We start from the raw sequence: 16,283 nt of genomic DNA on the forward strand, positions 1-16,283 counted from the left end.
TCGCGTCCATAGTTTGTGAAACGATGCTGCGTCCGAGCAACGATTTTAGATGCCAAGCACAACTCCAAAAAGGAGAACAAATGAGCGTCCGGCTTGAGGCTGCGCTGGATGCCGGACAGGGCTTTTAAAATCCATATGTCCGGCCTAAATTCGAACATATGGCCAACCTATCGCTCTTTCTTTCTCTTGCTCATTCTACCGTAGGCTTCCTCATTCCACGTCCTGTATATCTCTCTGGCCTCAGCTACACCACGAAAACGTCAGGCATATTATTTTGTACATAGGCTGTGAGAAACTGAACTTTATCGTTCTCACTACCTCATCCGCGTTGCCCTGCAAGCGCAGACACGAGAGAAAGAGACTAATTTGTTCGCACACACACGCACACACTTCCCCACTGCGTCCCTCTATGAATGTAAAATGTTTTGTGTGTGATGTTAAGTGTTGTTGCATGTTCGGTGGGCTTTGTGTTCTACAAGAGATGTTCGGGGGGTTTTATTGTTGGTGTCGGGTGTTTGCCGCCGGTTTGGCGTTCGTTCACGCTGTAAACCAATTGTTTGGTTTGCCACGATTCCGCTCATTCATTCATTTCACTCATTACAACGTCATTACCAACTTCATTCTTGTCAATAACAATTACATAGTGTGGTACCCACTAGCTTGTCGTCCATTTGCCATGTCATATCGTCTGTATAGTGCCCATAATCTGGTTAACGCATACATCTACTCACAACACTTCCTGACGCTCTGACCTCTCTCACTGTCCCATTGCGGAAGCGCGCTCCGCGCCGGGACAGGTTATTTTAAACATTCTGCAGGGGTAGGGAGCAGGGCATTATGCTACAGGGGTGTTTAGGATATTCTTTTGGTTGTTTTGTTTCTTTATGCCTTGTGGTTAGGTACATATTTATAACAGACATATGGTTTGTTCATTATATACTTTTCTGTTGTTTTCTATATCATTGTTATGTTGATTTATGTTATGTATTAGTGAGCCCTATTCTGAGTACTTCCCTAGCTCAATGGTGTGCCTCAATTATCCCCATTTGACAGTAATAGCTGGGGCTATTTAATGGGGTAGCTCAGTTCCCAAAGTGTGCGTAGTAGGTGGACTCTCCTGTTGTGAGGCAGAGTAAGTTATGTGTTATGCTGATACTTTGGACTATGCATTGTTTGTGCTATTTTTGTTTGTTTTTGGTAGGGAAAAGTATTTTGTTTATTAGTGTTGCTATTTTTGAATATATATATATATATATAAATAAATCATTGGAATTAACAGAAGCTACATCCAACCTCTCCTGTAAGTGCATTTTTCTCCATTTCCACCCAAACTCACAATCCAACACGTGGGTTGACCGCCCGGTCGCTCACATAGGCCTACTGTATTATTACTGTTTTCACTCCTTTAACCACACCCGTGAAAAACATCTTCACTCTGCAACCACTACACTTCCTCCCGTAGCCTAATAGCCTAGTCACTAATTGCGTTTTAAATACACGAAACTGGATTGAGACATCACTCGCTCTCTTGCACTCGCTGGCGGTCCCATACGCACATTTAATACCTCTCTTTCGAAAATTCAGTTGTATTTAAGACTATTTAAGGATCCGCGGGAACCCTGCTTTCTGAATGAAATAGTCTGACCTTCTCCATTAATTTTAATTCTATGAACTATGCGCTTCTTCGTTGGTGTTCAGCCGTTTCTTCTTCAGGTCGGCGGACTGGGAATCGAAACTAGGAATCGAAATTTAAACTTTTGAACGATTCCGGGAAAATCGCAAAGATAGTCCCGGTTCCAACCAATACTCGATATTCGATACCCAAGCCTACTCACACACACAGATACACACTCTCACACACACACACAGATATACACTCACACACACAGATATACACACTCAGACACACACACAGACATGCACACTCACACACACACAGACACAAACACACACACACACAGACATACAGACTTCACATTGCACGCGACATGCACTTTGCCTGCTGCTCTAGTTGTGAAAGTTAGTGTATATGGTCTGTGAGTGTATCTGCATGGGGTGTGAGAGTTAGTGTGCATATTGTGTGTGTGTGTGTGTGTGCGCGTATATATATGTGTGTGTGTGTGCGCGTATATACATATAAAAAGCAATTTGAGCAACCTTTAATTGAGTATACGCATATTATCTTTAATATTAAAACTCACTTTTTCATCTACTTTTCTACATTTAAAAAAAAAAAAAATATTGATTACTTCAAAGGGTTGCTAATAACACATGATTTGCATATTTGCATGTCTGGGAAAAATTTGGGCTTAAATGGGTTAATATTTTCCCGTAAATATCCCGTATTTTAACAATCTCATAACATTAGCTCTACCATCGGACTTGTCAGTCTCTGTACTGTTGTCCTGTTGCTACACCCTTGCCCTTCCAACGAAACAGATGTTTTCAAAGCATCGTTTTGCTTGCTTGAAGGCGACAGTGAGACTATTTAAGATGACTGCGTGGTTGTCGTGAGAGCACGATTCAGTGGCACCTGCATAGTGTACGGCCGCATGCACTGTGTGTATCGGCCTACCAGGCTACTCAGCTACGAGTAGAGAAAGAATTCCCCCATATTCACTCCAAGTTGGCCTACCATAACTTTCCAACTCTGCACTGTTGGGGCAGCCGTGGCCCACTGGTTAGCCCTCTGGACTTGTAACCGGAGGGTTGCCGGTTCGAGCCCCGACCAGTGGGCTGCGGCTGAAGTGCCCTTGAGCAAGGCACCTAACCCCTCACTGCTCCCCGAGCGCCGCCGTTGAAGCAGGCAGCTCACTGCGCCGGGATTAGTGTGTGCTTCACCTCACTGTGTGCTGAGTGTGTTTCACTAATTCACCGATTGGGTTAAATGCAGAGACCAAATTTCCCTCACGGGATCAAAAAAGTATATATACTTATACTTATACTGTAGCACATAAACTGCATGACAGGCTATTTATATTTTCTATTTATACTCTCTAAAATCACCAAATGCATTTGTTCAACTTTATGAAGAAGAATTACGCACTAGGCTACTTGGAACGCACACATTTTGTTTGCGCAGGAGTGAGAATGACAGCGCACAGGGCCATCGATTAGGCTACAGAACTTTAGCCTTGCTAGGGCTGTATAAAGTTTGACCAAATTAATATAGGCTGTTGTTAGGCGTAAATAAAGTAGGCTACTTTCTTGTATTGTTTAGCTGACCAATGCACGAGCTTGCAATTATGAAACGGACTAATACTGCAACCCTTCCAACGTTGGGGGACGAATGTTGACATTTTCCCGTATTCTGCGTGAGAAACCCAGAAAATCTCCCTTATTTTCAAAGCTCAATGTTGACAGCTATGGTTATTCAAAACAACGAACTAAGCGGATCCTTGCTGTGAGTGTCATCTAGTCTAATCCAAAAATAGAAATAACAGGTCTTTGAATTGGCACGCGAAATTAGACTGTTGTAGGCCTATAGTAGCAAATATCGTAGCAAATAGCCTGGTGATGACACAGCTTTTAAAACATTTATTTCACTCTCGCTAGAGAACGGGCTGTTGCGCAAACAAATGAATTAGGCTGATGATTTGCATCTCCATTCACCACAAGCTATGGTTTTGCTAACCCATTCGCACAATAAATAATTGGAAGGTACTGGAAGGTTCTCTCCATTGTTAACATGCGACATTTCTCCATGTGGATGTGGGGTAGTGTCAAGCAGTGAAGTGATAGCCTATTGCAGGTAGGCAATGTTCAGGTAAAATGGTGTTTTTAGCAGTCAAAATTTAATTTTCATGAGCTTAATGAAAGTAAAACAAACAAAACAGCCAGATACCTCTTCATAAAATAACAAAGACACCTTCAAAAACAATAACAAATTCTATCGTGAGACTGCATGTCGTTTGGAGCAGCGTATCGGTAGGCTAGCCTATATTAAAAAAACAAAAGATTTTCTGTTTGCTTCGGGATGTAGGCCTACCGGTAATTCACGTGTGTGACGTGTGATTCACGCGTGAGGTCACATAAGAATCACACGTGAAACCGGACAATTTGAAGTAGTACCCACTGTAAATTACAATTCTTGACTTTCTTGACCCCACTATTTATTGATGTGTGTTCTTGTGTAACTGTGTACCATTCATCCACATACTCAGTGCTGTCAGCTTTGTTCATCAAGTGGAAATGCTTGATCTGAAGGAAATCCAAAAGTTCTTGGGGAACAGCTTCATTTTGTTGCAAGATCTCCTGGATAGAAGGGGGGAAAGAAATCATGCTATTGTGCCCAAGAGTAGACCATACTATTTAAATCATTAATAGTTTATCCTCAAGATACTACTACCATATGTAGTAGCAACTACATACAGAGCCCTCCAAAACTATTGGCACCCCCGGTAAAGATGTGTAAGCTAATTCACCAAAAAGGTGACAGCATTTTTTATGTCATACTTGAACATTTTAGATAAATCCTTAATTTCTTAAGTAAGTTGTGAAGTTTTAAAGGGGCTCAAAGGGAAGTGCCTAGCCTATCAAGAACAGGGGCCACCATAGTAGATAATGCTATTCATAATCTGTACAATGAAATGGTCATGAAATTGTTTTTCAAATTGCTAAATCATAGTGTCACACCACTAAAGTTCTGACATCACTAGATTGCAGACTACGGAGCCCCGGATATGTCATGTTGTGGCCACAAAATAGCAATTCGTTCCCACAAAGTACTAATTTGTGGCCACGAAATATTAATTCGTTCCCACGAAATAGTAATTAGTTCCCACGAAATAGGTAATTTGTGGCCACGAAATATTAATTCGTTCCCACGAAATAGTAATTTGTGGCCACGAAATATGTAGTCTAACGTGCACTGGACAGCTGGGTGAGCAAATAGAGCGCCAGTAGAAGCCTGTCGTGTCTTTTCTCATCACTCCCCACCAGCTCTCAATTCTCTGGTTTGCAGTAGGGTACAACCAGGACGAATGAAACATTCCGGTTTTCTCCGAGTGCAACGATGATAGACAGACATCATTTGGACAAAACATAGAGCATATTAACCTCCGTTGCTCAGCCAAATGCCATCCTGTTACGTCCTGTTATCACGGAGTTACAGGCGATAAACGATTTCTGATGGACACAAGTTTACTTCATTAGCGGTTTATTTTTTTTTATTATTAAAGAGTGTTTTTCATTTAAAGGTTTGACTCCATGCTTATTCAGTAGAGCATTTAGTGCTCTCCCCAATCCCAGACGTTCACATTGCATGTTTGTTTGTAATGGATGCAAAACAGCCTATAATGTCTATGGGGGGACGATTGAAACACCTATTTGTCCCGACCAGGCAGTAAACCCCATTTATTCTAAGTCAATGCACACGTATCTGTGTTTATACTATATTTTATTCAGGTGAGACATGGAAAAGCAGTTTTAGAAAGATGCAAATATATTTGGGGCTATCAGGTAGGGGGTCGAGTTTTGCCATGTTAACCTATGGAGACTGACGGCCTGTGGGTCATGAAGGGCACTTATTTGGATGTGTGGTGGCTTTAACCACATAAAAACAGAGTGAAATAACATTTTGTACTATAGAAACATTATATAATTCGAAACATGCATTATTCTAGCTATATTAATGGCATAGTGCATGCTATTTCCATAACTGCGAAATACGCGCATCACCATGACGGCAATGAGTTGTTAACAGACATGAACCAAGACATATAGCCCAGCAGCAATCTATCTAAAATAACACAGACTTGAAGTACCATTCATGGTATGTTGTCAAATATTGAAGTTGTGGGAAGTTTACATAATTTAAGCTGTATGTTTCATTCGTCCCCCATGCTGTTTCATTTGTCCCAGCCAGGAGGGACGAATGAAACATAATGCACGTTCGACTTCTCCTTAAATAACTCTTGAACGGTTTTGTTCAGAGCTGTAAATGCAACTGTATTTGACAGAGGACATAAAGTGAGAGTGAGGAGGGGGGGGAGAATGAAGATTCACCTCCAGCTATCTGATGCATGTTTTAATGGAAATGTTGACGGCCGCCTTATAAAAAAACGCAAACGAGAGAGACACGTTCAAGTCGTACCTACGCCGGTGCAGCGACCTGGCTCTTAATAGTTGGAGATGCCTCTCGCTAATAATGAATCCCTCCAATGCCAGGCTTTTCAAAATGTCTTTGTATTTCATTCCCAGCCTAAAATAGCACTCTACCATACTATCCCTGTCCATTGTGTGAGCAGCGACTGTTCCTGTTTGAGGAGTTGCGCTTGATTTGCTCATCCAGCTGTCCAGTGCACAGCCTATAGGCCTACCTATTTCGTGGCCACAAATTACTATTTCGTGGGAACGAATTAATATTTCGTGGCCACAAATTACCTATTTCGTGGGAAAGAATTACTATTTCGTGGGAACGAATTAATATTTAGTGGCCACAAATTAGTACTTTGTGGGAACGAATTGCTATTTTGTGGCCACAACTTATTATTTTGTGGGAACGAATTGCTATTTCGTGGCCACAACTTATTATTTTTTTCCCCCATGACATATCCGGGGCTCCGTAGCAGACAATCTTGTTCATAGAAAAATGTACCTTCCTGACGGCAATCTCTTGAGACAAAAATATAACAATATAATATGTTGGAGTGAATTCTTTGACAGTGGCGTTCCCCAGAGAGTGAATTATGCTGCGTTCTATTTGTCTTTTAGCAAACTCGGAGCTTGTCAGTGACGTCAAGTCAGTGGTAAAAATACGAGCTGTTTGCGTTCTATTTGTCAACCAGCTGCGCCATGAGCGGTTACTTCTACAATACGAAGCACATATGCCTTTTACACTCTGGCCCCATTTGGTTTGAATGAGGAGTTTGATATTAAACCTCTTTGTAGTGTGTAATGTGTTGTCTTTTACCTAGTTGTACTGCATGTCTCAGTGTGACTTGTCAAGAATTCCACATAACCTTATATCTCTTATGTGTGACGCTCTGATGGGATGATTGATTGATTAGGGGCTCCACCCAGTTCCTTACATATTATGTCCTTAACAATCATATTCTCTGGTTGATGTACCAGACATAGACCTGAGTAGTTGAAATGTTGTACTCATTAAACTATACTGGGAGCAAAGAAGACAGTGTGCGGATATCTCCTCCTGTTTTCCATTGTATTTCTTAGTATCCGGCACTTGTTGCAATATATAGATGTGCCTGCATTCCTACATTACGTCCTACGTATACCATACCTGTATGTAAATTTCTAGCTCCTGTCTCCTTTGATCCAAGGGCTTGGTTCTGAGGTGAGGATTCCTTTTGCTTGGAAACTCAGGAATCATCAGAATTTTCTTGAGCTGCCAAAAAAACATAAGGTCAAAATGAGTTGGAGAAATCTGATAGATAGATTTCTGTGTCATTAGATAAAATGCATGTTCAAAAAACTAACGTCGAAGAAAATCTTTCTAGGATCATGAAAGAGATAAGTGTCTTGCAATGTTCATTTATGATTTTAGTGAGCACTATACAAATGACAGACATGTCCTGAGCTAACGGGATAGTAAGCAAGGAGCTCTCTCCAGATGTAAAAGTTTGCCAAGGTTGCGTAGCCTATTTCTGACATTAAACTCAACAGTAAGCCTAAATGACCTAAATCCCATAGCCTACAGTAGGTAGGTTAGCAACACAAACTTGAGAGAGCAAATCAACTTGACTATTATTTATCACTATCACTTTAACTAGCCAGCCTTGCTGTTTATGGCACGACTGCTAATAACGTGTGTGAGGAGAAAAGACGCACAGGCTAGGGGAGGCACTAAGCATGTCAGAGATAGACATAATAGTAGTCTACTGCAAATATTTAAATCCCTGCATTGTAAAATTGATCGCTAAGCCCCGCCCATTGAAAGCACATGATCCAATAGGAGTTTGGCTGAGGTTGAGGTTGTCCGAGTGTGGCTGGTGGCGAACTGCTATTAGCTTATGAGCAGGGTTTAGCGATTGGTCAATTTATGAAGAAAAAATAAAGAAAAAAGTTATATTTAGTTATATTTATATTGAGACAACATACTGTATGTCAATAATATCTGTACATTAACATAAGGAAGCTTCCAACCACAGTGCAAGGGGCAGTACAACACAGAATTCAGAAAGTAGAAAATAATGTACTGAGGTGCTTAACAACCTTGGTGTGCAAGCCTGAATGCTTCATAGTTTCTTACATATCCCCTACAATTTAGGTTTTGTTCCAAGAGTATGTCACCTTTCTGTGGAGGTTCTGGAAATCACTGTGGCGCCGAAGAACATAATGTTTCCTTCCATTGAATAAGACTTCAACTCTGTAAAGCTACACAATGGGAAAATAATTAGATATTAATCACAGAAAGTCATAAATTCAAATATGAATGTAGGCATATTCAGTGCAAGGGTATAATACAGTTAATTACATTGCAGTGCAATTTCCAAACACTTCTAGAATACTAAAGGTGCAGTCAGCGATCAGAGGCAATTTTAAGCCCATACATCTCCTCACGATCCAATAGCTGCCCATCCTGTGAGTACATTGTTAAAAAACAAAAGGCTTCTTTAGGCAGCCCATGGCTCTGAAAACTGGTCCTGTTTGGTCCTTGGTTAAAATACAATATGCATTGTTTTGGACAAAAGTGTCTGCTAAGAAATTTAAATATGAACATAAACAAACACAACATTATGTGCAATTGCTGACTGTACCTTTATATGAAAGTTCACATTATATTCACATTTAAAATTAAAGCTGCAGTTGGCAAGTCTGACAGATTGAGGGCACTTAGCCAAAATGTTGAATGTTTACAACTCTCATGCCCCTCCCCCACTACCACTGAGCACCCTCTCATCAAGTTTGTGCTCGTCAGTGCATACCAGACTACACCAGACTGTGATTGACAGTCAGATCTCACACAGCCCTGCTCTGATTGGACCAGAAGAACCGGGAGCTGTGGATTTTTGCAAAACAAATAACAGACTCTAGGTGGAGGTAGAAGTGCTGATGTTTTTCTAAAACTGGCTGATTTATGTTGTTCTGTCGGATCATAGTGTCGGTTCGCCCTGTCGGGACTTATTTTCCCAATAATGACCGGCGTTCTATACATTCATACGTTCTATACCCTTACGTAATGCAAAAAATGGAGTTCTAAGGGTTAATTTAGAGCTCTCATCTTAGTCAACAGCCACGTTTCCATGGACACTTCTATTCCGATTAGAAACAGAATAATGGCTCAATCGGAATAAAAATTGTCATATAAACACCTCAATCGGAATGAATATGCCTGATCCAATCAGAATTTTAATCGGAATGAAAGAGGTGGTGTAGTCCGCTCCTATTCCAAATGAACACCCATGTATATAGTCATTCGGATTGACTGCTGTATCTTCTCAAGGAAGAGTAGGCAACAACGGCTATTCCGATCAAAGATTCTAAAGCGCTTGAAAGCACCTGATCGGAATAGAACGTACCCCATGTAAACAGACGGCACACATTTTTAAATCGGAATAGTTTAAGCGGAATGACATAAAAACTGTCCATGTAAACATGGCTATTGTAAGAGCTACCTACACACAGAGGCGGAAAGTAACAAATGACATTTACTCACATTACTGTATTGAGTAGTTTTTTTTGTGTATTTTTAAGTAGTTTTTAAAATTGGTAATTTTTACTTGATTACATTTTGAGTGAAGTATTGTACTTTCGCTACATCACAAATCCCATCCGTTACTGAGTAAAAAAAAAAAAAGTTAAGACTAACGACAACCTAAAGGAAGGGAAAAAATTACGCCCGGAACCACTACAGTGGCATCAGCATGTAGCCTTAGCCTGGCTCCGCCCTCCTACGTACTTCCGGTCAATTTTCATTTGGCTAATGTAGCCTACCATAGGGCATATGGCAAGCGATTTTAACATTTACTTTTATTTGACTATCTGGAATTAACATTGTAGATATCAACAACGTCTTTCTGACTAGTCGCAATTATATTTTGGATAGTTGGAATTGTCATTCAAGATATCTGTAACGTAATTGTGACTAGTCGAAACGTCAGATAGAGATATCTGTAATTTAGTTTTGACTAGGTAAAACTGAATTACAGATATCTGTCATCACGTCATTGAAAACAACATTCAACTCGTCGTACATCTTAAATGACAATTGCAGATATCTTTAATTCAGTTTTGACTAGGCAGAATGAAAGGTGAAGATATCTCAAACGTCATTATGACTAGTGCAAATTATTGTGCAAGATGTTGCTCTTTAGATCCGTAGCAGAGCCTATGTATGGCAAGCGATTTTATCATTTACCCGCTAAATTTGACTATCTGGAATTAACATTGTAGATATCAACAACGTCTTTCTGACTAGTCGCAATTACATTTTGGATAGTTGGAATTGTCATTCAAGATATCTGTAACGTAATTGTGACTAGTCGAAACGTCAGATAGAGATATCTGTAAGTTAGTTTTGACTAGGCAAAACTGAATTACAGATATCAGTCATCACGTCATTGAAAACAACATTCAACTCGTCACACATCTTAAATGGCAATTGCAGATATCTTTAATTCAGTTTTGACTAGGCAGAATGAAAGGTGAAGATATCTCAAACGTCATTATGACTAGTGCAAATTATTGTGCAAGACGTTGCTCTTTAGTTCCGTAGCAGAGCCCATCTACTTATTAGACGTTCTCTGTCAGCTAATTTCCCCTCCCCAACATAATTGAAGAAAAAGTGGGCTTATTTCCTTATTTCTATGAATGGAAGAAGAATAAGCAGGCTGTAATGTCTTGTTGACATCTAAAATAACTAAAACTCAGGGACACCGTGCAGGTTTATTAGACTCTCACGTTATCAACTGGCTTGATCTCTGTTTCGTAGCCTACATAAATTAGTAGGCCTAGGCTACTAAATGCACCAGCACCATCTACAGGAAATTCCATTCATAATGGTGTTGGCTGTAATCGAAAAAATCAAAGCAACATTGAATCATCAATTCTTGCTGCCAGCTCCTGTCTTGCATAGGCTGCAGCATTAAAAAGACGATTAAAAACTCGCCCTCTGGCTGCTCTGACATGGTGCTAATTAGTGCTAATTACAAAGTTAACAGGTGCTATGTGATTTGATGATTTGAACAACACCACGCTCTTCTCCCGCCTAAAGTGGGATGCGGGCCTAATTTGCATAGCAATACAGATATCTCTAACGCCATTTCGCCTAGTCAAAACTAATTCTAAAAAAACATATCTATAATTACATTTTGACTAGGCAGAATGAAAGTTATAGATATCTCCAATTTCAGATATCTTTAATCAAAACTCATTCAAGATATCTATAACTTGATAATAGATATCTACAATCAAATTATGACTATCCCTAACTCCAGTTTGAGATATCTACAACGTCATTTTGACTAGTCAAAATTCCATTTACAGATATCAACAATGTCATTTCGCCTAGTCAAAACTTAATTCAAGATATCTGAAAAGGAACATGTAGATATCTTGAATTGAAGTGAATTAAAGATATCTTCAACTGGAGTTATGACTAGTCAGAATCAAATTGTAGATATCTCTAACTGGAATTACAGATATCTACAATTCAATTGCAGATATCCGTAATTCACATAGTGGATATCTGTATACAGTATGGCAAGCGATTTTAACATTTACCCGCTAGACTATATATGTATTGCAGATATTTGTAATTCAGTTTTGTATGGCAAGCGATTTTAACATTTACCCGCTAGACTGGATATGTATTGCAGATATCTGTAATTCAGTTTTGCCTAGTCAAAACGAACATTTTAGATATCCGCAATTGAATTCTTCCTATCCATAATTGTCATTTCAGATATCCACAAAGACATTCTTCCTAGGACAAATGACGCCACATTTGCCATTCATTTCTATGGGGTTTATCATTACGGATATCTACCAATTCAGTTGCAGATATCCACTATGTGAATTACGGATATCTGCAATTGAATTGTAGATATCTGTAATTCCAGTTAGAGATATCTACAATTTGATTCTGACTAGTCATAACTCCAGTTGAAGATATCTTTAATTCACATCAATTCAAGATATCTACATGTTCCTTTTCAGATATCTTGAATTAAGTTTTGACTAGGCGAAATGACATTGTAGATATCTGTAAATGGAATTTTGACTAGTCAAAATGACGTTGTAGATATCTCAAACTGGAGTTAGGGATAGTCATAATTTGATTGTAGATATCTATTATCAAATTATAGATATCTTGAATGAGTTTTGATTAGAGATATCTGAAATTGGAGATATCTATAACTTTCATTCTGCCTAGTCAAAATGTAATTATAGATATCTTGAATTAGAGTTTTGACTAGGCGAAATTACGTTAGAGATATCTGTATTGCTATGCAATTGCACTTTAGGCGGGAGCAGAGCGTGTTGTTGTTCAAATCATCAAATCACATAGCACCTGTTAACTGTTAACTTTGTAATTATGACCGCCGCGCAGCGAAGCGGCGGTCATATAGGTTTAGTCAGATTTTTTTTTTTTCTTTTTTTTTTTTTTCGCATGTCCAAATTTCCGTCAATGATTCCCGGGACACTGAAAGACCGGGGTAGACGAAACTTGGTGGGCATGTAACCCCATATGGATAGCATGGAACCATCGTTTTTCGTTTTGATCTGTAGCCCCCCCGCTGGACTGCACCCCCCGAAAGGAGGGTAGGGCAGACACAGTTTTCTGTGAATATCTCGAGAACCGTAAGGTTTAGGAGGACCATTTTTTTTTGTATGTTGATCTCAAGGGGCCATGTCAACCCATTCCATAACCACTCATTTCATGTATAGCACCACCTAGTTAAACACAAAAAAGTAAAAATGAGGTGTTGTAATCGCAGGTATCTGTGACCTAACATAGTCAAAACTGCATGAAATTGGAAGTGTAGGATCATTATGACACCCTCTGAATGCACGCTAAGTTTCGTGGAATTCCGTTCATGGGGGGCCACACAATAAATTAATTTATGTTACTATACACCAACTGGCCTGTAGGTGGCCGGAGACAGTTTTCTGTGAATATCTCGAGAACCGTAGGGCCTAGGAGGTCCACCTTTTTTTTGTATGTTGATCTCAAGGGGCCATGTCAACCCATCCCATTACCACTTATTTCATGTATAGCGCCACCTAGTTAAAAATTAAAAAGCAAAAAATTAGGTGTTTTCATCACAATATCTCTGGCTGACATGGTCAAAACTGCACGAAATTGAAAGTGTAGGATCATTATGACACCCTCCGAATGCATGCCAAGTTTTGTGTACTTTCGTTCATGGGGGGCCTTACAATAAAACAATTTATGTGTACATTTAGTGACGTACACCAACAAGGATTCCCGGGACACTGAAAGACCGGGGTACACAAAACTTGGTGGGCATGTACCCCCACATGGATAGCATGGAACTGTCATTTTTCGTTTTGATCTGTAGCCCCCCCGCTGGACTGGACCCCCCGAAAGGAGGGTAGGCCAGACACAGTTCTCTGTGAATATCTTGAGAACTGTAGGACCTAGGATGACCATTTTTTCCGTATATTTGCCTCCAGGGGTCATGTTAACCCAGTTCATGTGCACACATGTGCACAAACAGATACACACACACACACACATTCACAGTAATCATACGTATGACCAGGGCCGGCCCGAGGCATAAGCGAACTAAGCGGTTGCTTGGGGCCTCCTGGCCACCAGGGGGCCCCCAATCGAGTTTCTTTCTTTTTTTTTACATAATAAATAACGTAAACAAGTTACATCAATGAATGAATAAATGAAACAATTATCATTCAAATCAAGAAAATTATGATTTCATGATCAATATGCCTGCCTACTGCTACTGTGTCTGCCAGCCTTTGAGTCACGCGCATAAAGTAGACACCTCGGGTGCATATACAATTCGTGCAGACACTGCATCAAGTTCAACAATCGGAAGAGACGGTAATGTTCAGACAAGTCACAAAAAAGGACGTATCCCTTTGGTGCCGAAAACAGAACGAAGAAAATGACAGAGGAGAAAAATGAGCAAGATACAGGTATGTTTTGCATGATTATTTACAGTATGTTTTGTGCTTGAGGTAGCTAGCTAGCTGTCATGATCTAATATAAGCCATCACCAGAGCTAAATCTCCGCCATCAACAGAGAAATGTCTCCCATTAATATATATTTATCTAGATGTATTTCAGATGTCAAGGATATTGGGATTGTTTTGGATGTTCAATCAAGCATGTACCCTAGCTCTAGGTGGGCTTATTATGTCGTAAATTAAAGTTAGCTAGCTGACTGAAGTGGACATTAGCACTACAGTAGCTACATGAAAACGTAGCTGAAGGCAAATTTACCACAGAGGGATTGTTTCTGATTTCGCACCTGAAAGTGTTGATAGTTTATTACTGCTCTATAATATGTGACATAGTGGTAAGTCTGATAGCAACAACAGACTAAGCCCAGGCTCCCAGTCCCAACCCAACCCACTGACTAGCGCAACTCTGGGCATCGGTAACGTTCCAGCTTCATAGGCAAAGATGGAACAGTACGTGCGATCTGCTCTAAGATCTTTGGAGAGAGATGGTAGTGTTTGAGAAAATATACCATGTTGGGTGGGGAGACTTCTGTGATGAAAATAAATTTACATTTGATTAAGATAGTGGCAAGTGATGTAGCGGTGCTACCCTAATATTTAGGCTGCAGTAGATCCCCATGTTAAGCATTCACCATACTGCAATTAAGTATACTCTTTTGATTATGCCTCATTTGCCAATAGAATATGAATTGTTACATGTGGAATTGCTTGTTATTTGAGTGTAAGTAATGATAGCAAAATAAACTCATTCTGCTCGATCAACTATGCACTTATGGAATATTTGTTTTTTTTCAGAGACACTGTTGAAGTCCTTTGGAGCACATCTCTACCTCTACCTAACTCTACCTACCAGAAGGTGAGGTTTTCTTGATGGCAAATGGTTACATAGCCTGTTAATATGACACGACACATTTAACATCGTTTTTTTTTTTTATTTATTTATGTATTTATTTAATCATTGCAGGTTCGTCCACTGCAGAGTTGCAGATGCCTAAAAACCAGGAACGAAGTAGGAATAATTATCTATTTTTTGGGACATTTTATTTTTGATTATTAATGTTTGTCTATTTTGTTTTTATTTTGTAGTTGAAAATTGCTCATTTAATGCACATTTGCGGATTTGTTCAGCAAATCTGTTGAAAAACAAGTCATTAAACTGATTTTACAACAAATACAAATGCTGTTGTATTTTGTTATTTGTCAATTCAACTTCAGTAAACCACCCTTAGTGCTTCACTTTGAATATGAATGTTTCAAATAAATCTGTGATTTTAGTACCCTCTAAGATTAAAAGGTGACAGGGTTGGTGTAAATAACAACTATATTAATACATTGGTTTACCAAGCACATGGGGCCAGAAGTCTAGATTGGAGCCCCAAAACATTTTTGGCATGTGAGCAAGGATGGATTACTGAATGAGCCTACCGAGCCCAAGAGGTCAAGGGACCCTGAACCCCAAGTAGTTGTGTGAATTCACTACCAATAAGTCAAAAAGCAAAAGGCTATGAATCTGAACAAATTTAGGTACTGCCCTTCTCCAGCTGACCATCCCAAAAATGCACCAGAATACAAGAAATCACATCTAACCCCCCTGATTTTTTCGATTACAGCCAACACCATTATGAATGGAGTTTCCTGTAGATGATGCTGGTGCATTTAGTAGCCTAGCCTAGGCCTACTAATTTATGTAGGCTACGAAACAGAGATCAAGTCAGTTGATAACGTGAGAGTCTAATAAACCACACGGTGTCCCTGAGTTTTAGTTATTTTAGATGTCAACAAGACATTACAGCCAAGACTGCTTCTTCCTCCATTCATAGAAATAAGGAAATAAGCCCACTTCTTCTTCGATTATGTTGGGGAGGGGAAATTAGCCTACGGACAGAGAATGTCTAATAAGTAGACGGGCTCTGCTACGGATCTAAAGAGCAACGTCTTGCACAATAATTTGCACTAGTCATAATGACGTTTGAGATATCTTCACCTTTCATTCTGCCTAGTCAAAACTGAATTAAAGATATCTGCAATTGCCATTTAAGATGTGTGACGAGTTGAATGTTGTTTTCAATGACGTGATGACAGATATCTGTAATTCAGTTTTGCCTAGTCAAAACTAAATTACAGATATCTCTATCTGACGTTTCGACTAG

The 16,283-nt window shown here is 39.6% G+C and overlaps 1 protein-coding gene and 1 long non-coding RNA gene across 3 annotated transcripts in view; one reads left to right on the top strand and one right to left on the bottom strand.

Annotated features, from left to right (window-relative positions):
* Nucleotides 1-16,283, bottom strand: part of snx22 (sorting nexin 22) — a 55,028-nt gene that overhangs the window by 11,681 nt on the left and 27,064 nt on the right. The window contains exons 2-4 of one of the 2 annotated variants that reach the window (XM_076302835.1): nt 8,254-8,337; nt 7,244-7,348; nt 4,160-4,251 (exon numbers count right to left, since the gene is read on the bottom strand). In XM_076302835.1, coding sequence (XP_076158950.1) covers nt 4,160-4,251; nt 7,244-7,348; nt 8,254-8,337 — 281 coding nt within the window. Of the gene's footprint in view, nt 1-4,159; nt 4,255-7,243; nt 7,349-8,253; nt 8,338-16,283 lie in introns of both variants that reach the window. The other variant, XM_076302827.1, reaches the window with a different exon arrangement.
* On the top strand, nt 14,066-15,120 carry LOC143139052 (uncharacterized). Its single transcript, XR_012990326.1, has 3 exons — nt 14,066-14,085; nt 14,929-14,989; nt 15,098-15,120. It is a non-coding gene; the product is annotated as an uncharacterized LOC143139052 (long non-coding RNA).

The sequence above is a fragment of the Alosa pseudoharengus genome, unplaced genomic scaffold, assembly GCF_046254945.1.
Source record: "Alosa pseudoharengus isolate Yale_2024_CS ecotype anadromous, Long Island Sound unplaced genomic scaffold, YU_APseudo_1.1 YU_APseudo_1.1_scf_10, whole genome shotgun sequence".
NCBI classification, from domain to species: Eukaryota; Metazoa; Chordata; class Actinopteri; order Clupeiformes; family Clupeidae; genus Alosa; species Alosa pseudoharengus.